This window comes from Cinclus cinclus, chromosome 12, assembly GCF_963662255.1.
Source record: "Cinclus cinclus chromosome 12, bCinCin1.1, whole genome shotgun sequence".
In the NCBI taxonomy this organism is placed as follows: domain Eukaryota; kingdom Metazoa; phylum Chordata; class Aves; order Passeriformes; family Cinclidae; genus Cinclus; species Cinclus cinclus.
In genome coordinates this window covers 16,950,980-16,974,294 of record NC_085057.1, presented here as the reverse complement: position 1 = coordinate 16,974,294, position 23,315 = coordinate 16,950,980, and the positions used below count along the sequence as shown (strand labels likewise).

Here is a 23,315-nt window from a genome sequence, read left to right as displayed (position 1 = left end):
TTTCTTGATCATTGGCTATGACCACACATCTTCTGCTACCTTGACCACTACCCAATGTTTCCTTCTGCAATGAGCAGGTAGAGATAAAACTGCCCCTGGCCTGGGATGGACTCAAGAGGGAGCATCATTCCAGAGAAGTGGGAGAAAAGTCATGTCCAGGCTGGACATCTGGAGGTGCAATGATGGGAGGTCACACGTGAGCATGTGCTGAGTATTTAAGAAAAAGGAAAATAGGAGGAACAAGAGAGCAAATCTGATGCTGAAAGCACTTTTCATTTTCCTTTTCACTGAGCCCTACTATTTCTCCCTGTTTCATCTGTGAGAAAGAGCTAAATTAACTACCAGCTCAGTTCCGAAAGACTGGATCCAAATGGATTTAGTATTAAGAAAATTTTCTGTTCACAATAAAATCCAGGCAATGGTATTAAAGTAGCAGAGGGTTTGGTCTGGTTTTCAAAGATTAGCTATGGCTGTCCCAAGGATGGCAAGCTCTAATTTTCTCATTTTGCTCCAACGTTATGTTTATAGAGCTGTCTGGATCATTTACACTCACTGCAGAACAGACTGGGATGACCATCATCTAACCATGTAGAAGAGAGAAATTCAGCTCTTGTTCTCCACCACGTCCCAGATCCCTGTCCCTTCTCACCCACACACAGACCAGTTGTTCCCAGTCCACCCTCCCTGAGGACTCTGCTGGGTTCCTGCTCCAGCACTGGCATGGATGCACCCACTGAGAGGCTGTATCTTTAGAGCAAGCTCCAGTGCCACCTAACACAGCTCCCCCTGCAGCACCCAAACCCTCTAGCACGGAGCCAGGAGTCTACTCTCCCCAGCTGATAAAAAAATAATATATTGTTCATTTTTGTCTGATTCGATCTGGCCATGCATTGTAATTTACTCTGCAATTGGGTACTCCTTAACAAGATTTATCAGCCTGCCAAACAGCCTTATCTTTAACAGTGCCCATTATCAGGATGTATTTCTCAGCCAAGGCTAGCAGCAGCAGGAGCATCTCTGAACAACAGCTGCATGATAATAATCCCACAATAACGCCCAGGAGATGTGAAGCAGGTGCAGCAGAGCCCACATCCAGTCACCACAGACCCCATTCCTGTTGAAGCAGGTGTGGTGTAGATGCAAGGTGCTCCTTGTAGCTATTGCACACATTTGACACATTAACCATGACTCCTCAGGAGCCATTTGGACCCACGTGCAGAAGATTTCAAGACTGCAGCAAAAATAATGTCTGCTAAGGGAAACCTGGCCAACTCTGCAGAAAACAAATACACTACTCTATGTGTTTTTCCAACAGAATGGAAGAAAATCCAAGAAAAGCTAAGTTTATCAGAGGAGTCTTATTTAACCAAAACCCTTTTTCATAGGCACTAGTGTTGACTAAAATATCCAGCCATACAACTAGTAATTTGCTGCATCTGATAAAAGCAGATTCAAGCTGTCTGATTGCTCTGTTTTAAATTGCAGAGAGCCCCAAGTGTCTATCAGACACTCATTTCCAAACCAGAAGAAAATCAGCAACTTGGGAAGCTTCAGTTTCCTCCCCCTAGGAGCTGCTGAGTCCCCTGTCCCCTCACCCCAGAGTAAACTAGGTTTGAACCTTTTTCATGATCACAAGGGATCATTTTCAAAGCAGGCTGGGGAGCCATCAGTAGTATGCCTTGGAAGCTGAGGACATCACAAATCAATGTCCTGCAGTATACCTGCATATAAAGCTTTCCAAGCTTTAAAAATAGTTACAACAGTATTTTTTTATATTATTCCAAGAAACAACCCTATGTTGGCAGAGACTGAAACCCCCATGTGGAGGTGGCTGAGGGTACTCAAGACTGTACTGCTAAGAGCTACCAGATCCCTCTTCCCATTGTCCTTCCACAGGAAGCAGATACACCACTGGAGGAGATACCTGCATCCATGATTTTTGTCCTGAAATGCATGTGTGCCTAGAGGACTGGATGCTTTGGTTTCTGTGGGCAGTGCTGCTTGACCAAATTAAATAACTGCTGCTTCAAAAAAGCTCATTCACCCTGCTCCAGGCTTCAAGGCTGTGAGTCCTAATTCCAGCAGCAGAAATATTTTAATTAAATGAACTACCTTTATGGAATAAATCAAGCGATAAGCTTGAAAAATTAACTCCCATAATCTTTCATGCTGCTGTGCAGGTCAACGAACTATTACACTAAAAGGCTGGGAAGCATTATAGAAACAGGAGTTGTTACAATGGAGATGGATGAGCTATTTTACTTCCCAAATTATACACAGCAGCATCTTCCCACACTCATGCCTTGCACACCCTCTCCCATCCCCTCACCTGTTGCCCATGGCAGAGCTGGAGTGGCAGGGCCAGCATCTCCCACCTGCCTGGGGTACAGTTCCAAACCATCCTCCCCAGGAACACATCCCCCGTCCTGACCATCTGTCCTCATCTTAAGTGTTTCCTGACTACTCACAGCCCACATTTTGGGCACTTTGATGGAGTCAGGAATCATGAGCTGCCTACAGAGGGATAATGTGTCTTGGTGGAGCCAATTCCATTTTCATCATCTTCAGAACTTATTTTAAATTGAAAATTCTTTTGAAAACCACCTTATTTTAACTTAAACTTATGTTAGGAATAGCTGATAGCCCCCCAGTTGGCACGTGGTGATTTGATGGTGACCCTGACCTGGATGGATGCTCCCACCAGCAGTGCTCAGTCTCTCTGGAGCAAGGAGGTAGGAACTGGCTACAGCTGCTGGGGTGGAAGAGCTGTGATTTTCCATCTCAGGAGTAAATGCAGCAAGAATGTAGCTGAGAAGCCAAAAGGAAACGAAATGGTGAAGTTTAAATAAAATGGTTGCTTAAAAAAAAACCTAGAAAATCATATGAATCACATGTTTACTCAATTTAATATGATCTGTGAAGGCATTTCCTTCCCCGGCTGCCCTTTTTGCAGACAGACAGATGCCTGTGGGACTTTGTGGCTCCTGAGGCCACAAGAGGAACCACCTCACATAAAACCTTTAAATAATTTAAGAAGCTCCACTTTAAGAGTAGTTCGGGGCCACTGCAGAAACCTGCTCCTCTAAACCCTGGCAACACTCCCCTGACTTCCAGCCTGAAGAAAAACCTAGATTTGTTAAAAATACTTCTGCCTAGCTCTAGTTTGCTCCTCTTCTCCTCATGTCCTATTTGCTCTCAGCAAACAGATGACTGTTGGTCATACTTAACAGTTCTGAGTAAATCAGGGTATTATGTAAAGAGGGGAATTTCACAGCTCCTTCACAGCCCCGAGTGCGGGTGTTTGTTCCCAGCAGCCAGTGGGACCTGCTGCCAGCTCCCTCACTCAGCCATGCACATCCCGAGGATCCAGCTCCAGAGCCTGGACCCTGCCCTGGCTCTGACAGAGCCCACATCTGCAGAGCCATGGGCAAGCCCACACCACAGGTCCTGTCCTCATACCCACATCCACACTTTGTGGGGCTGTTCCCAAACCAAATAGTTCATTTCTTTGCCAAACAAGGGTTGCTTTTCTTTTTCTTTGAGAATATTTTGTCTCTGAGTCAACCAAATCCCTATGAAATCAATGCTTACTGCTTCAACAGACTTGGGAACCAGCTGCTCTTTGAACTCCAAATAATTAAAATATCCTAACAAAAAACAGTAATAAAAAAATCCCTAAAACAGCCATTCACGTTGGAGAGTTGAGAGACTGCTACTTATCTCCCAGTCACGGCAGAAATGATGGCCAAAGGCTGCTAGCTGTGGCATAGGACAATACAAAACATTCAGTGATCCCATCTGAAAATCCCAAAACAGATCTCTTCAATTAAGAAATCCCTCTTGTCACTTCCAAAGGTGTCTCTGTTTCCCCCAAATCTTCCCTCCGTGTTCCAGTGTTTTGTTGTACTGTCTCTTCCAGTATTCCAGGGCAATGAGGTCTGTGAGCTAACTGTGCAAAACATTTTCTCCCCCCTACCTCACCCTTCTTCCTGGTTTTGTGCTGTGAGAAACACAGAGCGGATGAAGGACTGTGCTCTGCCATGTGTTAGGACACAAAGCAATTCCCACCCTGTCCTGGGTACTCACATTTTTGGTACAAAGAGGCCCCCAGAAAATCGGCCTTTGAGGCTTTTTGCCATTCCAGGGAAAAGGGTGATGAATGTGGTCCTATATCTATTTCCTTACAGCAACTCCTTCACAAGGAAAGCACAGGAGAGGGCATGAAGGGATGAGAGCAGTAGGAAAGACTTGGGGTGATCTCCAGAGACTTAAGGACTCCTAATGTAGGGTTTATTTCACTTAAACTATCTAAAATTTGGACATCCAGTCTCAGCAAGTCACCATCTGCCCCAGGTTGGAGATGAGCATCTCCAGGATGAGAAGCCAAATCCCTTGCAAGGCATCACCCTGGGTGGGTACCACTCTTACCATCAGCTTGGAGAGACAAACCTGAAACAAGGGCAGGGAGGGGAGTAGACAAACCCTCCCCTCCCATTCCCAGAGGCCATAGCATGCCCAGCAGAGGGTCCCTGTGCTGAGCAGCCTGGGCAGAGCAGAGGCCCCCTGAGCACAGCTCACCCGCAGCACACTGCCTTATTTTAGCAGGCAGAGCAGATGGCAGTGGGAAGATGAGGAGGCAAAGCAACAGTGAAGAGAATACTTTGGAAATAAAGCCCCATGCTTTGCTGAGGGGGTCTGGTGCATTTTGATGGCTGTAGCCAGAAAGAGCTTTGAGGCAGCTCAAGGGTTTGCTGGTGGGGGACCTATAGCCATAGAGAAAAGAGACAGGGAAAAGCCTGCCCTGGTTCCCAAATACTGCTTGGCATAGACAGGGACAGCTGGCGCTGGCTCAGCATGGCCTCAGTGAGGCAGAAACAGAATTGAAATAATCCTCAGCAAAGGAGGCAGAGCCCTTGCAGAGGCTTCCATCCCTGGCAAAAAGTTGCTTGGGCTCCAGTGGCTCCTGTCCACTGGGCTGGGAAAAGCAGGGACTGTTCCCTTCCCCAGCCTCACCAAGGATTTCTGCATGACTGACCGTGAACATCTCTCAGGGATCTTCCCTGCCTGAAACACAGGGGACAGCAGCACACAGGGACCCGTCCAGCACTGAGCCTGGGCTGCAGGGTATGTGGGGTAAGATGGTTTACTCACACTTACCCTGTGCCACCTGCCTGCACAGCCCCACCCGTGCTCCAGAGGCTGAGCCCCACAGCGCAGCTGCTGGGAATGCTCAGCGATGCCATCCACATGGGACAAGAGCAGTGACATCCCAGCCTCCTCCTGTCCCCTTCACCTGGTTCCATATCCACTGTGAGCAGCAGGATAAGCACAGCAGTAACCACATCCCTGTGCCTCTGCTTTACTCTCCAACACACAAAATATAACTACAGCAGCTGCACCTTTCAAACTGTTTCTCTTCCGAACACCCCAGAAAGTTGTTTAAGTTGCAAAGTATTACCTGGGGCTTTCTCATCAGATTCTTAATTAGCTGAAACGATTTGCTTTGTCGGGGAATCGTTTCCAGGAGCTCCTAAAGAGCTTTAAAATCAGCTCTAGGAACAGCCTCAGAAGGGAAATGCATTTCAGCTGGGCAGCAAGTCTAGCACTGAGCTACACCTCTGCCCACCCCAGCCCCAGCAAATTCCATTGTGCCACACAAAGAATTGAAGCAATTGTAAAGAAGAAGTTTGATATTCCCTTCTGTAGATGCAGGAGGCTCCCCTGGCTGAGCTTCTCAAGCTGCTATTCTCAGGCTGGGGGCACATTTAATTCCTGGATTCCTGGCACTGCCCTCACTGGGAATTCCAGCTCCCCGCTGCTCTCAGTGCACCGGTGTTTGGCTGAGACTGCATCAGGACTAGAAACCAACCACCATTCAGTCTGCAAACAACTATTTAACAACCCAAAAGGGCTTTTTTTTTTTTTCAAAGAGAAGGTGCCAGTATTTCTGTTAATGGCCTGCTTACTTATAACACCTCATTTTGTGTACTGCCTAGAAGATCTCACTTCTCTAGGTGCCATTGCAAGCAACATATTTAGAAACTCTTGGCAAAGTACAAAGTAATAAATAATTTTGGATGTCCTTTTGCCAGAGGGCAGGCACACCAGCTCCTGCTCAGCTTCCTGAGGGTATGGCTATGCTCCCTCCTTAAACTTTGTGTCCCATTTCTTACCCATTTTCTTATGCCTGGCCAGGATTGACTTTAAAATTTGGGGGGATTTAAAATTAAAATTAATTGGGTGGCAGAGCAGCCACTTGCAGATGGAACCCCCTGTCATCACCCCCTATACTGGAGGTGATCAGTCCCAAGCAGACCCTCTGAGAGATGACAGAATCCTAGAATGGTTTGGTTAGGAAGGGACATTCAAGACCATCTGGTTCCAACCCCCACTAGACCAGGTTACTCCATGCCCCATCCAGACTGTCTTGAACACTTCCAGAGTAGGGCATCCAGAGCTTCACCATCCTCACATCAGAGAGAAATTAAACTTGCACTGGAGCAATCAATGTCCTTACGAAGCAGGCAAGCCCCTGGAGACACCAGAGCCCTTGCCAGCCCAGCCTCAGGCACTCTCCTTAGCTTTCTCAGTTTCTCAAGGGGCATCTCCTAAAAATTCCCCATTTTCTCAGGGAATGATCACACATTTGATGAAGCATTTTATCCCCTGGTGGCTTCTAAATAATGCCTACGCTTTCTAAATATTGCAGGGTGAACACACAAAGGAAGGAAAAGTGGAAGCCCAAGCTCTGGAAAAGCCTTTCCACTTGCTCACAGGAGCAGGAAAGGGATAAAAATTGGAAGAAGGAAAGGAGTGCAATCATTGCTGGACCAGGCATAAGCATCTCTGTTAATGCTCTGGCTTACAACTACAATCTCTTATGTTAATAACAGCACCTCCTGGCTAGTCCCTCCTACGCTCCCAGTCATTGGAAAGGAGCAACTTTGCAGCCTTATGTGAAGAAAGAGACTATGGAAGCATTGGGGTTTTAAAAGAACCCTGCCTCACCACCAAGGAAGCTGCAGCATGGCTTCTGTCTGCAGTGGAGCAGCTGCTCTTAGGCACAAAAAAAATAGGGACACATAGGAAAATGAAGCCACTTCAGATTAAATTATAGGGGCAGGAATGATGATCTGTGCTGAATGGGTTGACTGAAGACTGGGAAATGAACAGGGAGTGGAAAATGGAGGGACATGTTATTCCCTCTTCTGCTCTGTGGAGAAAATGCAGATGGAAGAAGCCAGGGTGCTCAAGGTCCTGCGATAAGGCTTTTAAGCAGGTAAGAGGCTGATGAATGCCCTGGAGGAGATCAAAGTGCCTCTAAAGGTTTGGTACCCAACTCCTCCTCATGCCAGGATGTGGGTCCCCAGGAGCCGTGCAAGAATTTCCTCTGTGAGAACAGAAAATTAGTATAAGTAAACAAACCCATTTCTAGCATCTGGGGCATTGCCACCCAGCACCTGCCCTGGGGTGCCACATGGGGACCCACCTTCTGCGAGGGACTCACACCTCCAGAAGACAAACTGTCCCTGTGAAACATTTTCCTCTCAACTTACATAGCAAATGTCAACCAAAAAGACAATCAGTCATGTGTTTACACTCAGTCCCTGACCTCTGTGACAGAAAAATCATTGGAAAGGTGGTTGTGAGGTGGCCACAGGCCACACTAATAGCTCCACCACTGAGACTGAAAACCAGCCTGGGTAATGTAAGAATGAAACATTGCTCAAAATATCCATTCAGAGACCTTTCCAGGCTCAGAGCGTCGCTATGCTTCAAAGAATGAGCTTGCTTTCATTTTCCATTTCACTTTGGTGTTTATTTTTGCTTCAGGCTGGTGCCATCCACCTTCCCCAGCTCATGAGCTCAGGAACCAGGCCAGGAGGAGGAGGAAGGAGCAGCTCCTTAGTGCACCTCCCTGATCCATTCAGCTTTCTGCCTTTTCACATGCTGTGAGGTTTTGTGCTTTGAAATAAAAGGCTGAAGTGTCCTGGCTCGATGTGCTTGCTCCTTGCTGCTGCCCAGGAGAGGATAGCTGCATGCAGGGAATGCTGCATTGGAGCCCGGGTGAGTCCCAGGCACTGCTGCACTGCAGAACCCCGACTCCCCTGGCAACATTAATTATACAAAGCCTCCCTCTCCACCACAGAGGAAGGCTTTGTTACACAGGAGAACAGAGTTCACGCTGCAAAGCAGGGAAATTTGAGGAGAGGGATGATGGTGAGGGCCCAGCTCCCCATCCTACATCTCCTGGCAGTGCCACCTGATGGGATAAGCTTGTGTCCCTCCAGCAAAGCCCCATCAGCAACCTGATCATCCCTGCTATGGTAGGGGGATTGGAACCAGATGGGCTTTAAGATCCCTTCCCACCCAAACCATTCTGTAATCCTATGATTTAATGGAGGAAGAAGAGGAACACCCAGCTGGCCACCTCCCAAGCAGTAATTTGTAACCAATAATGCCATCTCTTTCCATAGAAATAAATGTAATTTCTTCCCTTGCTCAGCAGTGTTTTCTCCAACACCCAGTATACTCCTTGGAAGATGGGATCTTGGTGCTTACCTCGCATGGCTCACCCCAGCACATGTGTAGTTGGGAAAACAGGGCATCCCAGCATACAGCAAGGGCTGAACTACACAGGATGTGGAACACTATTAAACCAGGGTGAATCCTTGCATTAGTTGAGTTTTAGGTACCACAAACTGTCCTTCAGATCCTACTGATCCTTACAGAAGGACACAGCCTTCAATCACACACACTGTGCATAAAGGCTTGGACTTTTTTAGCAGCACAGCACCAATGTCCTTCCAGTGCCCAAGCTGCCCACATGGGCTTGTCCTGCCAACGGACTTTACCAGCACAGTTTGGATGTGGCAAGAAAGGAATCAACATAAGATTGCTGACCTAGCAAAACCCATCCCCAACAATCACATACCATCATCAGCATTCCTGTTGGATTCTTTCCCAGCATGGCCACATGCTTCACCATTGGCAGCCCCTCTCCTCACTCTCCTTTTGCTCCACAGAGCTTCACAGATCCTGAAGTCTGCAGGATACAACTGCAAAATGCCACTGGGCTCAACAGCAAAAACGATGTTGCTTTGTTAAGTGGATCAACATCAGCAAACTCACTCTGAGATGCTCCCATTGCAGCTGGAAAATTGAGCATCTCCACTGCAGCCCAGCCCTAAAGCTGCCTCCTCCTCAGCCCACTCAGAAATCCACTGCTACAAAGCCAATTAAACGCTCGATTAAGTGTCCCAACATGTTCCCAAATAAAGCACTAACATGGCATGCTATTAAAAAAAAATAGAAAGAAGAAAGACCCAGGTTGTATAATGGTCTTTGAGCCCATCAGGATAAGCTGTGGCTGCTCCCAGGGGTGGAAATAGGAGCTGAACATCCAAATCCTCTCACCATCTCCCACTAAAAGAGCTGTTTCTCTGTCTGCCCATCACAGCTTTAGACCAAGACTCTGATTTAGGTGATCCCATCATCCTCATCATCTGCTGCTGGTACTTGCTCAGGGACCACCAGCTCACACGGAGCTCCTCAGAGCATGCTGCTCCAAAGATTCCTTCCAATTCAACCCCCCCACACCTTTTGCCTTTGTAAGAGCAGTATCTGCCATCACCTCCACCAGCAGCTCCTGCTGTGGGCAAGAGAGAGGTCTAGGACACAGAAGCCCACACAATCCACCAAACAGCCTGGACTCAGGGGTCAGTGCTGCCATGTCCTACCAGACCCTAAGAAGCCATCTCATAAAGCAGACCATCCCAAACATGATCCAAGTGTGATCCAGACCCCTCTGATCCAAGCACTTTCCCAGGGTAGAGAGGGCAATAAAATGCTGATGTTGGGTACCAATCCCTGCACTGGGAACTGATTCTGAGCTTCTTCAGACACTCACTGTTCAATGCAAGATACAGCAGGAGCAGACATGAGCGTCCAGGTTGTTCCCATTCCCCTGAGAGCTCCATGCCTCCTCTATACCATTGCCTTCCTCCATCATCTCCTGCTTTTTGCTGCGTTAGGAGGATGACACAGGAACCCCATCACTTTTCCCCCATGCCAGCAGTGTGCTTGAGTGAGGTGTCCACTGAGGTCTGCACCAGCTCCCTTTGAGGGGACTCATCTGGGGAGCAAAGAGGACATCTCTGGGTTGGTGCTGCAGTGTACATCAGTGATACTGCCCAAAGCAGCAGAGAGGCACAAGGCTCCTCGAGGCACAGAGCTCCAGGGCTGCCCCACCAGAATGGCTGCTGGGTCTGACTTGAACAGCAAAGGCAGAAAACCCTGTTATAGAACCAGGTGACCTCAATTTTGTGAATGAACTGGATTTTTTTTTTTGCTCCCCAGTACATATCTATATCAAACCCTTTCTGAAATCTGTAAAATGCTATGGCAGCTTTACCTTGTCCTGCTTCCTCTCTGTGCTTCCACTTTGCCTATTTTTGCTGCCTTCAACCTTTCATGTGCACAACAGTAACTCTTTTCAAAGCTTCTCAAGGTCAACAAAGTCCCTAACAAGGTGCATTAGGGCAGTTATTGATCTTCTTTCAGCCTTTCCCGGAGCTGTTCCAAACTGTGAAACCTCAGTCGGGTGATGGAAAGTTACTCAGGCCCTTCCCATGTTGGTGAATTTTAATATTCATGGTGGCCAACTGGTGAGAATATCCAATGTCCTTGCAGTGATGGCCCCATAAGTCTGTGTCCATGTACCTGCTGCAAGGTCACTGTCCCTGTCTGTCTGCTCGAGGATGGCTTCAGCGACTTTCTGAAGGATGAGTCTGTGAAGTGTCACAGACAGAATACCATCACCCTGAGAAGCAGATCTGCAATACCTACCAAAATAAGCATTTGCTAGGAAAAGCTGTCAAAGCTTAACTGGGGAGAAGAGCTGCCATGAAGAATTATTCATATTAATGGGCAAAAAAGCATTTCCCCAAATTTTTCCTTGCCACTTTCTAGGAAACACCATGATCAATACCACATGGATGAACCAATTAAAGCAGAACCTGCAGCAAGGTGCTGACTTCCAGAGCTCTTACAGACTATTGAGAAGGACATCTGCAGTGGAGACTCAGGTATCATGTCTGTCCTGTTGCCACCTCACCTCCAGCACTGTGGGCTGGCCCAGAAGCAATACTGGCCTCCCCAAAGCCAAAGGCCTCCCTGTTGTAAGCCCAAATCTTTTAACTGCCTGAGCCACAGTGAGCACTCAGGCTTTGATCCTGACACATGCACTCACTTCACAGCAAGGCAGCTCTGGAGACACCTTGGCACTGTTGGCCCTAGCAGCTTGCTAGCCCAGGGGCAGCGGCTCCAAGTCCTAGGGCACAGCAAATGTGCTCTGGAAAACCAGCCTGGCATCAGGGGAAGCATGGTTCATTTCAAATATATCTTCATTTAGAAGGCAGAAATCCCCTACTTTGCTCAGCCACTGTCACCTCTCTAAAAATATTGTTTGGTTTTATGAACCATTGAAAACAATCTGCAGTGTGGGCAGCGGTTGCCTCAGAAGTATGAATCAGCAGGGTCCACATACAGCTGACATTTGTCCCTTAATAATATAATTGCAGCTAAAACAAGAAAGGAACCTGGAGGTCTGGGCTTTTTTACTGATTAAAGAAAAGAACAGCAGTTCTTCAGATAATTTTAAAGTGGCCAGAAGCTGAGAGCAGCCACAGCGAGGCAAACCCCAGTGTGTGGAGCAGCCCCAGAAGTTCCAAAAACAGAACCAGCAGAAGACAAGAGCCAGCAGCAGACACAGTGCTAACATCTAGTGGGGTTCTGTAGAAAACCCAGCAGTGAGGTCCAGCACAGAAATATGGATTGCATGAGTGGACCACCCACAGATGCTGCTCATCCCCCATCAGGTGGGACCCCACTCTTAACTCAGATTTGTCTGCAAGGTTACAAAGACCCCAGCCCCACTCCAGACCCGTGTCTGCAGGAGGAGCTGTTGGGGAGCCCAGGGCTGCCCAGCCCAGCGCAAGAAGCAGCTTAATTACAGCAGGTTCAGCAGCACAGAAAACTCCTGAGTCACAACGAGCTGTTAATTACCAGCCCTTAACAGGATTTCAGGGCTCAGGCCAGCGAAACCGCCTTCTTCTCTTGTGCTGCCCTACTATGCAGATCTCTCAATCTGACTTAAGTTTATGTGACTGACCCAAATATTCATACCCTCAGGCCTTGGGTATTGTTTAAAATCATGATTTCTGCACAAAAATCTAGGAGAAACCCAGCAATTGCTGCACCCTGTGGCCTGCATCTCCGGCTACATCTTTCTCCTGCAGAAAACTCTAGGGTCCACCCCTCTGCCCACTTTTCAAGAGTGGCATTTGCTCTTCCTCTTGTCCCTGGAAAGTGGACTGGGTCATCCTAGCGCCCATCTGAGCTCCAGGGACACTGCCAAGCTGTCATTGCAGGACACTCGACTTAGGGCAAACGGCCTCAAAAGAGTGACTGACAACAGCTGCTCCCTGCTCCATCAGGAGCTGCAGAACACATCCCTGCTGTCCTTCAGAGCCCCGCAGGAACAGGACAATGACAGGACCTGGATTCCTATGGAAAGATGATGCCTGAAAACTCTAAGCCCCTCTCCCTGCTTGTCACCCGCCCTCCCTGACACCCTCCAAAGGCAGGTGGCTCTTTGGGAACCTTTCTGATCATCCCATGAAGGACATAGGGCTCTCCGAGAGGGAGAGCTGCTGGATGCCCAGAACAGAAACCTGTGCTCCAGAGGGCAGGAGGCAGCTTCTTCTTCATGCACATATCTCCTGCTTTTCTGCCTTGGAACGAGGGGGAAATGGCCCCAGACACCAGACAGGGGCTGGGATTTCCACCCCAGGACAGTGCTGAGCTGGAGGCTCTCTTAACCCCGCTAATCCTCTTTGCCTAGGAGCTAATTACATTCCCAGCGAGAGCAGGGACCCTTGGGAAGGGGGCAGGGAGTTGAACACAGGCTCCTGGCTGCCGCCCCCCCCCCCCGGCAGCGAGGGCAGGTGAGGCAGGAGCCTGATGCTCCTCCCTGCTCTCTTTTTAGCTCTTCTCTGAAATCTATGTGCCGACACCAAAATAATTCTGGCACAAAACCTTTCCTCGGCTCTGCTTCTCTAAGCCATCCTCCGGCTGCCGGCAGCGACACCCTGTTCTGCACAAAGGCTCGTCTCACGGAGTTTTTTTCATCTCACTGAAGTCCCTTTTCCCAGGCATTCCTTCCTGCAGCTGAACCCAGGAGCTGCCGCGGCTGCTTCTGCAAGTAGGGCAGGTCAGCCCCATCCTCAGCATCAGTATTTCAAATCTGAGCAGTGTAGCATCCCACCCTGGGGAGCTGTTCTGCTCAGCGACCAATTTTATCCAGCGGGAGCTCTTGGATCATGATGAAAAGAGAGGTCCGGGGCTTTCCAGACAATATTTGATACAGTAATTCACAAGCTCTTTGCAAGAAATACATCTGAAAGGGCTGGTTTGTACCTGGCTGCAGTACAAGGGGAGCAGCAGTAGAGGAATGTGTCCCATGAAGGGCTCAAGCAAATGCTGCCCCTGCATCCCATGATACCACATCCGGGATAATCAAAGAATCCCAGATTTGAAGGGACCTCAGAGCTCATCTCAGTCCACCCCCCTACCATGCACAGGGATACCGTCCACTGGACCAGGTTACTCAAAGCCCCATCCAACCTGGCCTTGAGCACTTCCAGGGATGGGAAATCCACAGCTTCTCTGGGAAACCCGTTCCTGTGTCTCACCAACATATGATAGGCATACACTATATATATATATATGCATATAATGCATGTAGTAAGGAACTCAACAGCATTAACTGGTGAGATCAGACAGGGCAGTGCAGCAGCACCACCTCTGACAACACAAGTACTGTAAAAGAAAGGAGGCTTTTTATAATGCATGGGGAAATCAAGGGGAAAAAAGCAGCTTAAGGATCTGGATGGGGCATGGTGAGACCCACAAATCAGTAACAGGACCCTCCTGAGGGTCAGGTGCCCACTGGAGGTCACAGCCTGGCACCTGGGAATCAGCAGTGTTCTGCAATGAAACTTGTCACTGCTCCTGTTTCAGGCTGGTTAATTAGGCAAAGGGGCATCCTGCCATGTTTATTTAGTAACACAACATGCATAGTTCATTTGCTCCTTAATACAAAACCCCTGGAGTCAATTGGGGTCAACTGGGGTTACTGGGAGAACATCATGCAAGCACAAGGGCAATCACACTGCAAGCCAGCTCTTGCCAGATCATTTGTTCCCTCAGCAGACTCTGCCATAAACAGGAGAGATTTCCTACGTCCCCAGTGAAATTACCCAGCACTTGTTCTTCCTGCTACAGAAACCTCATCCCTTCCTGCACGGTGTTGGGCTGAGGCTGTAGGGAATTAGGGAGAGTCCCAAAGTGTCAGGTCTGGCTTGAGAGCATCTCATAGTACTGATCCCAGGATGCAGCTCCTAGAGGAGGTGTGAGGAAGCTCCACCTGTACTCCTGGTATTTCACATAAACAATTTCTTAAAAGCTGGGTAATGTGTATTATGGCAAGCATGCAGAGGATATGGAAGTCAGGGATTTTGGGATTCCTCTGCTGGTCACCCACAGCTTCCAGAGCCATGGGCCACCACAGTTCTCACACTTCTCCTGGGATGTACTGCCAATATGTGACCCTTATCCCTAAACTCTTCACATGCCCTAGGCTTCCAGCCCTTACCAGCACTTTCTGATCATGCCCACCAAGACCCAATGCCACAGGAAGGCCTGTCTTCCTGGCAGAACTTGTGGAAACTCTGAGCTCTGAGGCATGACCCAGCTACTCATGATACTCTTGGAGCATCCTTCACCTGCATAAGCATCAGTCTATAGCGGTGCAAGGACAGAAAGAGAAGCATGAGTTACCCTTTCCTTTGGGTGGCTCAGCACCTATGCTACTCAGCCAGTGAGTTCACAGAAAAACAGCACTTTTAGTATTTTCTCCTCTTTTGGTAGGTTTGAGTGCACTTGGCTGAACAGAGTGCTGGGGAGGAGGCAGCTCCTTGGATACCTCCACAGGCAGCTGCAGAGGGTGGGAGGGGACAGCAGGGACACAGAGCCTCCGACTCCATCTTTAGATCAGGAGTGGGATGGGAATGAAAATACCATGGGTATAATAAAACATCTTTCCAGGGAAATAAGAAGTTTTAGGGGGTTGCAAATAGGGGCAACAGCCTTCCTCGCTTTCTGGAAGTGACAATACAACTTTATTTGCAGGAAACACATGGGTTTAGCACTATTTTCCTGCAAAACTCCATCCTTCCTCCAAAAACCAGGCCACTGTGGGCCATGCCCTCTCCCTCCCTTTTGGGGCCAGGGTGAAACCTTGCCCAGGCTCCAGGGGTGCATACAGAGTGTGCTGCTAATCTCACCCACAGTTGGTGCTCCTCTGTACTTACCAGACTCGGGATCAAATCCCTCATTAGTTTTCACACAAGTTTCAAGGGCAGCTTATAGCCAAGGTCTTAATTCATCAAGCAATTAATGGATCAAGCCTCATTACTTCAAAGAGGGAGTTCTGGTATTTGCATGAACCTCAGGGCTTGGGGCAAGCCCATGTGAGCTGCAGGCAAAAAAAGATTAGACCACAGAGCAATTTTCCCAGAAGATCAAGCAAACCTAAAGCCCAACCACGTCAATAGACCCTGTGATGCTTTCCTTTCCTCATGAAGATTTTGTTAAAAACATCCACAGCACAAGTGTTGCATTTGTTCCTCAACTCTTACAAAAATAAATCCCATAAACCAACCCAACCATGTAGAGCTTGACAAAGGTTCAGTGCAAAGGGAAACAAAACCCATGACAGCACAGTGCCTGGGTAAGACCTTGCTGTGGGTCTTCACTCTTTGTGAAGGCTCATAGATGTTGCAGGGATGAGCTGCAGCAAGAAACACTAAGGGGTGCATACATGCCAGGCTGGGTTTGCCAAAGGTGTCTGAAGGCATTTGTTCAAGAGCTGAGGGAACCCAGACAGATTCCAGTCTTCAAAATTTGAAATTTAATCCCAGGTGTCAGCTACTGACCCTGGAGACAAGGGCTGAGGAGAGCTCACCTTTCCCTGCTATGTGAAGAGATCACCACGTTTCTGGCTACAAACCAACCCCAAATTAATTCTCTAATTAATTAATTAGCAGCTGAGTGCTAGAGAGTGTTGAAGCCTTTTCACCACTCCACAAGCTTTCGGAAGCCTGGAAATGCATTGCTGCCCAGGGGCATGCCAACACAGACAGGGTTCAGCCCTACCCAAAGAACAAACACTTGGACAGCTTTCCTCACTCAAGCCCCTGGGGCAAGGTGGAGGCAGTGGTGGGAGCAACAGCAGGAGCTGTTTTCAGTGTTTTCACTTTCATTGAAAACAGCACTGTGTACACTGAGATGGCCATGTGGGGGGTGTGTACCTCCACAGACACTCTGGGAGAGCATCTCCTTCACCACCAACGTGACCACGAACGGTAGCAGCAGCAGCAGCTTCAGGAAGAACAGAAAATTACTGGGTGTAATTGAAACGGCAGGGAGGAGCTAGGAACATAAAATGTAATTATCTGCTGTGGAATGGAGCCAAAATTAGCAATCCTACTTCTGGTCATTTCAAGTTCCCATTAACTTCTCCATGTGCTGATGTTATCAATTCTGTGTCTTAACTGTCTGTGAGATGTAGCACTTCCAGGAGCAAGCCCTGGGCCTCCTCTGGTCAGGGTCTCAAATCACTAGTACAGGAGGGGGTGAAATGCTTGGAAGATGTCCCTCCCTAGCTTCCAAGGTGGAAGGAGTAGGAGGATGCTCCAGCTGAACCAATTGCACCACTCTCCTCTCTAGGCACCAGGGCTAGAATTGGCTATGGTGCTTTTTTTGGTGCTTGGGAAGGTGATCTGTGTAACAGGTAAGATTGAATGGATTTCAGACCATCTCAGTCTCCATTCTCCTCTCCTTGCACTCCAACTCAGCAGGCTGCAGAATGCACACCCAATTCACATCCAAACAACACTGGGCATTCCCACATCCACCCCATGCTCAGCCCATTCCACTATTCTGCACTTGGCTCCTCTTGCTGAGGCCCTGACACTTTCTTCCCCTGTATCATCTTCCTAGCAGCCTCATCATTTGAGAATGCAGGAGCTGCAGAACATCCCTCATCAGCATCATCTCCAGTCTGGCCACGGCCTCCATCCACAGCAACAGGAGGAGGATGCTAGCTGGTGACTGGCACTTGCATAACCTCTCCCTTGGACACCTTTGGGGAGCAGTGGGCACTGTTGGGGTGACCTTAACAACAGCCAAGCCTTGCCCTGCTCCTTGCATGATACCACCAGGACATCAGTGCACACACATGAAATCCATGTCTTTGCCAAGAGGTGGAGAACCATGGACTCCAGCCCTGAAGCTTGCCCCAGGAGGAACTTGGATCCAGCAGCTTCTTGAAGGCTTTTTTTACAGACCTTTGAAAACAAGCACCCCATCTTTTCTCCATTTTAAACAAGGAGAGAGCACACAGCCTTGCATCAGAAGACACCCTCCCCACCAGCCCCCTTACCTCCACGAGGTGAGGCGTGGGGTTGAAGCCACACATGTTGCAGACCTGCTGCTGGCAGGTTGTGCAGGTGTTGTAGTTGGGGGGCTCACTGGAGCCCACGTTGATCTCCGCCTTGCAGAGGGGGCACGAGACCCTTGCTTTCGGCACTTCCTTTGGCTTGACACCCTGCTCCGGTTTGCCCGGCTTGGCCGCCGGTGTGGCACCAGCCCGGCCCTGTGCCCCTGGGGCTTTGGGACCAGCCTCTTTGCTGGCATCGCTGAAGACAATTTTTGGAGGCACTTTGCCAGGAGACGGCTGGCTCGGAGCAGGGGCCTCTGGCTGGACAGACATGAGCGTGCTGGCCTGGGTCAGGAGGGATGCCCCAAAGCCAAAAAGCTTCCCTGTGAGCCCCTCCTGGGGCTGCTCTGGTGCTCCAGCCCCAGGGGCCGGGGCAGCAGGCTTCGGCCCCGCATCTCCCAGCGTCTTTCTCTGCTCAGAGGGGGAAGGCTTGGCTTGCTGATGCTGCGGGGAGGACCTGGGCTGATGCTGCGGGGAGGACCTGGGCTGATGCTGCGGGGAGGACCTGGGCTGATGCTGCGGAGAGGACCTGGGCTGATGCTGCGGAGAGGACCTGGCTGCCTCCTGAGGTTTTGGCTGTCCTTGGCCATGCGGCTCCCTCTGCGGCGTTGTGGGCTGAGGTTTGGCTTGTTCTTGTGGCAGGGGGCGGGGGACTGGTGGGGTCTTGTCTGCAGCCGGGGGTTGAGGGTGCTTGGCTGGGGACTGGGAGGGGGAGGGTGAAGGGGAGTGCAGCTGCTGCTGGCTCTTGGAGCGAGGAGCGGTGGTCATGTCCATCCCCAGCGCCCGCTGCATCTGGCAGTTCAAGCACAGCCATTCCTTCACCTGTGAGACAAGGAGAGGACATGGACAGTGAGTGATGGGCAGGTACAGCTGCCTGCAGGCAGCCCCAGCACACCCTTACTTCCCCCCAACAGACCCCACACAGCAACAGGAACCAGCCATCAGCCCCTGAAAAACATTTTGGTACCATGTTCTTCACTAGCAGTACCTCGCAGTCAGGGCAAGCAGCCCCCATCTGTCACAGGTACCCACGGCACAGCACGCCAGCACAAACGCCAGCTTTAATTAGCCTTGGTCTGCTTCCAAGGCTTCTACTGTGAAGTGACTGCTTGCCATGAGGTTCTGCCTCTCCTGGGGAAAGAGGGGCCTTTCCGAGGGGTCATAGCTCCACCAGCTCCCCAAGGCCCATTTTTTCCCCTCCTGCTTGGTGGCCAGAGATACCAGAGAGAATAGCCAAGGTCAAATGAGGAATCATCACTGTGCCATGATCAATGCTTCCCTGGGGCTAGCAGAGATGGATCTTCTGGAATCAGTGCAGTGGTTGTGCTATTCCACCTCAAAATTTGGCTCTGAAATGCTATAAGGTAGTGCAAAGAGTGCTGCTCCTTGCACAATTCATCAGCGCTTCCAGGAAGGCAGAGTGCAAGCTGGGGAGCAAAAGGTTAATTTTCACTCTCACCACGATGAACTTTTGCATGCAAATGAAAAACAGGAAACTTAGCCAGGTTCTCTGGCTAAGTGGTGATAAATGAAAGACTTTCCCCACGAGAGAAATTCCCTGTGACACACTAATGTCTAAATTAAGTTAATTAAAGAGGCTGTAGAGCCTTTCCATATGAGGAATCACCAGGATGCTCAGCAGCTCCACAAGTATTAATATACAGCACAGTCAGCAGGACAGACAGGTCTGCTTGCAAAAGACCTCTCCAAGACAAGCAGCTAAAGTTGCAAAAAGGACCAGAACATTCCCAAAAACCGGAGCAGCACCCAGGACAAGCAGACACAGAGCCTGGCAGAGGCAGCAACCAACAGCTCCTGGCCCTTGTGCTCTCTGGGGACTGCACATCCCATAGGCCTGAGGTGTGGATTTTCCTGCCTTTCATTCCGGAAGCCATCTCTTCATTCCAGTGTTACGTGTCACAGATCACCTCTAAGGCTCAGCTTAATCCCTGCTGCAGAGACATTAATCACCTTGCCCAGTCTCAATACTCCAGGTCTGCTTGGCCTTTTGGTCCTATGGTTGGAGGCATGGGTGATTCATAACCTGGCTGCAGGCTTTTCCCCCCTACACTCCAGCCACACAACAGGCACATGTCAACCTTCTGCTCACAGGAGCAGAAATCCAGTTGGGTGTTATTGTGGGTCTCATGATGGGACATGATGGCAAGTCCTCCAGAGGTGAGGCAGATAAGCCCTAAACCCTTCCTTACAAGTCCCCACCCCAGAAGTGTTCTCATAAAGGCCAGCCTTCAAATAATAAACTTTTAAAAACAGAGGAAATTCAGATCAGCTAGGAAAGATGAGTTCAAATTCACTTCATGGGGCGGGGAGGGTGGATGAAACCTCCACCTACCCACCATACCCCTTCCCCTCTCCTCCCAGCACCTGCCAGGTGCCAAGGCCTGGCACTGCCTGCAGCAAAGCTTTCCCCATCACCTTACAAGCCTGGCTGCACATCAGCTCTATGCTTTTCCCAGACTCCCCTGTACTTGCTGAGCTCCCACACCACTCTCTACACCAAGCCTCTGCTCAAGTCCTTCACTTGGAGCTGAGAAAAAACAGCCTCAATTTTCCCCAGCAATTTTGTGCTACATTGTCGTTTCTCCAAGCTGTTCCAAAGGAGCCATATTATATTTAGTTCCTGAAAATAGTACTTCAGTTTTTATAATTTCTTAGGGTCTTGCCGTCTCTCTTCTGACATCCAGAATTTCTTGCGTTATTTTTGCTTTCACACCCCCTGGAATTTCTTCCCACAGTTCTATTTCAAGACAGTGTCTACCAAAATCCCATAAGCTTTGCCCACTATCCCTATCAGCTCAAATTAAGGGAGAACCAATCCTTTCTATTCAGGTTCTTGTTCCCAGAATGCAAGAAATTCAAATCTTCTCTCTCTGTATAATCTCCTTACCTGCACTTTAAGACCCTTAGTGAGATGGAAACTGGGGGAAGAGGAGACCCACTTGCTCCTTGTGTCACACACACTCCCCACTTTGCCCTTGGCCAAGGCTTCTCCAGGAAAACCCGGGCAGTGGGAGGCGCTGTGCCTGCGTCCCGGGTTCACAGGAGCTGCGTATGGCTCATGGACAAGCCCACCAGGACCTCCCTCAGCTCAGGGCTGAAGAACAGTGGGATCATGGTAACTTTCTCATTTTTCACAGTGAACCTATGACCCAGACAGGAAAAAGCCAGGGTTTTTTTAAGATGGGATAGGAGCATACAATTGCCCTTGGTGACTTGGTGAGTAGCTGCTGAGGAACTCTATCCTGGGGAGCAGGAGAAAGCTGCAGGAAATACAGTGGGGTATGAGCTCCCAGAGCAAGCATTTGAAATGTAAATTGAGTTGGGATTATCACAAATTGCCTGGCCTGCCTCCACTGATGCAACCGATGACACCCTGTGTGGGTTACACAGATCAAAGACAATTTAAAGGATGCCGCAGGGAAGAGAGCAAAGAGGAAGGGCTGAGTTGTCTTGCCAAAGATCCTTCCCCCAAGGAGGAGAATGGAGAAGGAAAAAGCCTGGGTGATAAAGAAATAGCAGAAAAAAATCATTCTCTTCATACTCTTTTTCCCTGTTTCTCTCTACTGTCTTCTGCAGAGGATTCCCTGCATGATGAATCTGCAAGCAAGAAGAGAAGCATTTAGAGGATGGTGATGCAAGGCAGTGAAATATTCCATCTATTTCTGTGTCCTGTTTGCCCAGTTCTTCACCAAATCAAAAGCTTCAGGGGTTGGATTAGTAAAGATTTACACCCATAACTCTTCCTAGAAGGGATGGGGGTCCATCACTGGGTGAAGATGGAGGAACTGCTCATGAGACAGATATGATGGACATGCTATAATCACTGTCCTGGAACATTTGGGAACAAGCAGGATAACACTCGTTAGGAGGATGAAGCATTTCCATCCTATTAGCAATCCAGAAGAACATTCAACAACATCTACCAGCACCACAAGATATTTAAATTTGGCAGGACTGAATAATTTTGCATCCAAGAGCTCTAAGAGAACTATGAAAACTGCTGCGTGCTGATGTTCATTTTTAAAAGGAAATTTTAGGAGACTGTAAGAGTCTTCTGCTTGAAGAAGGCAAAGGTATGGCCTGAAGGGGACAGGGAGACAAGATACCTGTCCAGAGCAGAAAGACAGTGCAGAGAACTGAAGGACACATAAATACTCCCATCAACATGGTTTTAGGAAAAATAGATCATGGCAAAGCAAAGCTGATTTTATTCTCTGCACATCTGATATTAGTAATGCACATAAGCAATATCCTTGATGTCCAAAAGGTGTTTTGACCTAGTACTGTATGACATGCTGACAAAAATAAAAAGCACTAGAGAATATGAATAGTAAATATGCTAAATGGATTTCAGATTGGTTATTTGGCTGAGCTGGGGGCAACGAGAATTCATCATCTCACCACAGACAGTGGTTTTGGTAAAACTACAGAGTCAGAATCGTTTTGGTAGGAAGGGACCTTAATGATCATCTTGTTCCAGCCCCCCATATCTTAAATACTGATGTAGATGAGTGTCTCTGCTGCCCAGCAAACCTCTGCTCAGTTCATGCAGGAAGCCTGGAGCTGGAGTAGGAGTGAGAAGGTGGCTCAGCCTCCTCTTCCAGCACCAAGGGACTCCTTCTAGAGCCCTCCACGGTTCCACACCGACATTTTAAGGAGATTAGTAAAACACTGCGGGAGATATAGACTGGGTCTGTAAGAGTGATTCTAGGGATGCAGAAAATGTCTGAAATGAGAGAATTGAAGAGCTTGATCTTTTTTGTTTATCAAAGAGAAGATTAAGAAGTGACTTGATTACGATATAGCAGCACATTCAGTAGAAACAATATCAGGTACTAAAAGGTTGTTAATTAGGCAGAAAAAGGCATAAAAAGAACTAATGACTGGAAGTGGAAGCCAAATATATTAAGCATCACTTTTAACAGCAGATGTTTCTAGCCATTAAAACAAATTATACACATGCTGTTGGGCTCAGCAGAAGACTCAGGAGGTAAAGCTTGCAGGCCTTTCATCTATAGGGTATTTTATGCCTGTTCTGATGTCATAAGCTTTGATAACTTGAACCATCCCATCTGTATGGATATTTGGAGTGTTTGTATCTGATACCTGACCTGCCCCAGCCTGCATGCAGTGCCCAACACATCCACAACCACCAGCCTTACCTTTCCTACCACAGAGTCCTCCCAGAATACTCCTCAAAACCCCCTTCCAAATCTTATTATTCCCCAATGCATGGCTAGGTCAGCAAGTGGCAGCACTTGCTGGGTCACAGCTGCCAGATGTGCCTCCCCCCTCAATTCTGTCCTGTGAGCACCAACAATTTGCAAATCCTATTAGGAATGAAAACTTTCCAATCAGAGTTTTCTTTTTGAAAATTGCAGCAGGAATATCCACAGCATGTGCCGGCTCTGCGCGGTGCAGATGTAAACATTCATAAGAATTATAAATTGAAAATATATATATATATACACACACACACACACACACATATAAAATTACAGGCACTGTGGGCTAGATTGTGACCCTCTGCAGAGCAGGTACATAAGGGGAACCAACATCCATCCCTGTGCACTGTGGTTTCCAAACCATCTAGAAAAACACCAAGAAAAGCTCACATTTAAAAAAGGACTTGAAATGATAGACACAGCTTGAGTCCATAAGGCTTCTGCAG

The 23,315-nt window shown here is 48.6% G+C and overlaps 1 protein-coding gene across 1 annotated transcript in view; it reads right to left on the bottom strand.

The window, feature by feature from the left end:
• BSN (bassoon presynaptic cytomatrix protein) overlaps positions 1 to 23,315 on the bottom strand; it is an 86,864-nt gene that overhangs the window by 23,607 nt on the left and 39,942 nt on the right. The window contains exons 3-4 of the mRNA XM_062500615.1: positions 18,177 to 18,445; positions 17,567 to 18,104 (exon numbers count right to left, since the gene is read on the bottom strand). Of these exons, the coding sequence (XP_062356599.1) occupies positions 17,567 to 18,104; positions 18,177 to 18,445 (807 nt within the window). The remainder of the gene's footprint in view (positions 1 to 17,566; positions 18,105 to 18,176; positions 18,446 to 23,315) is intronic.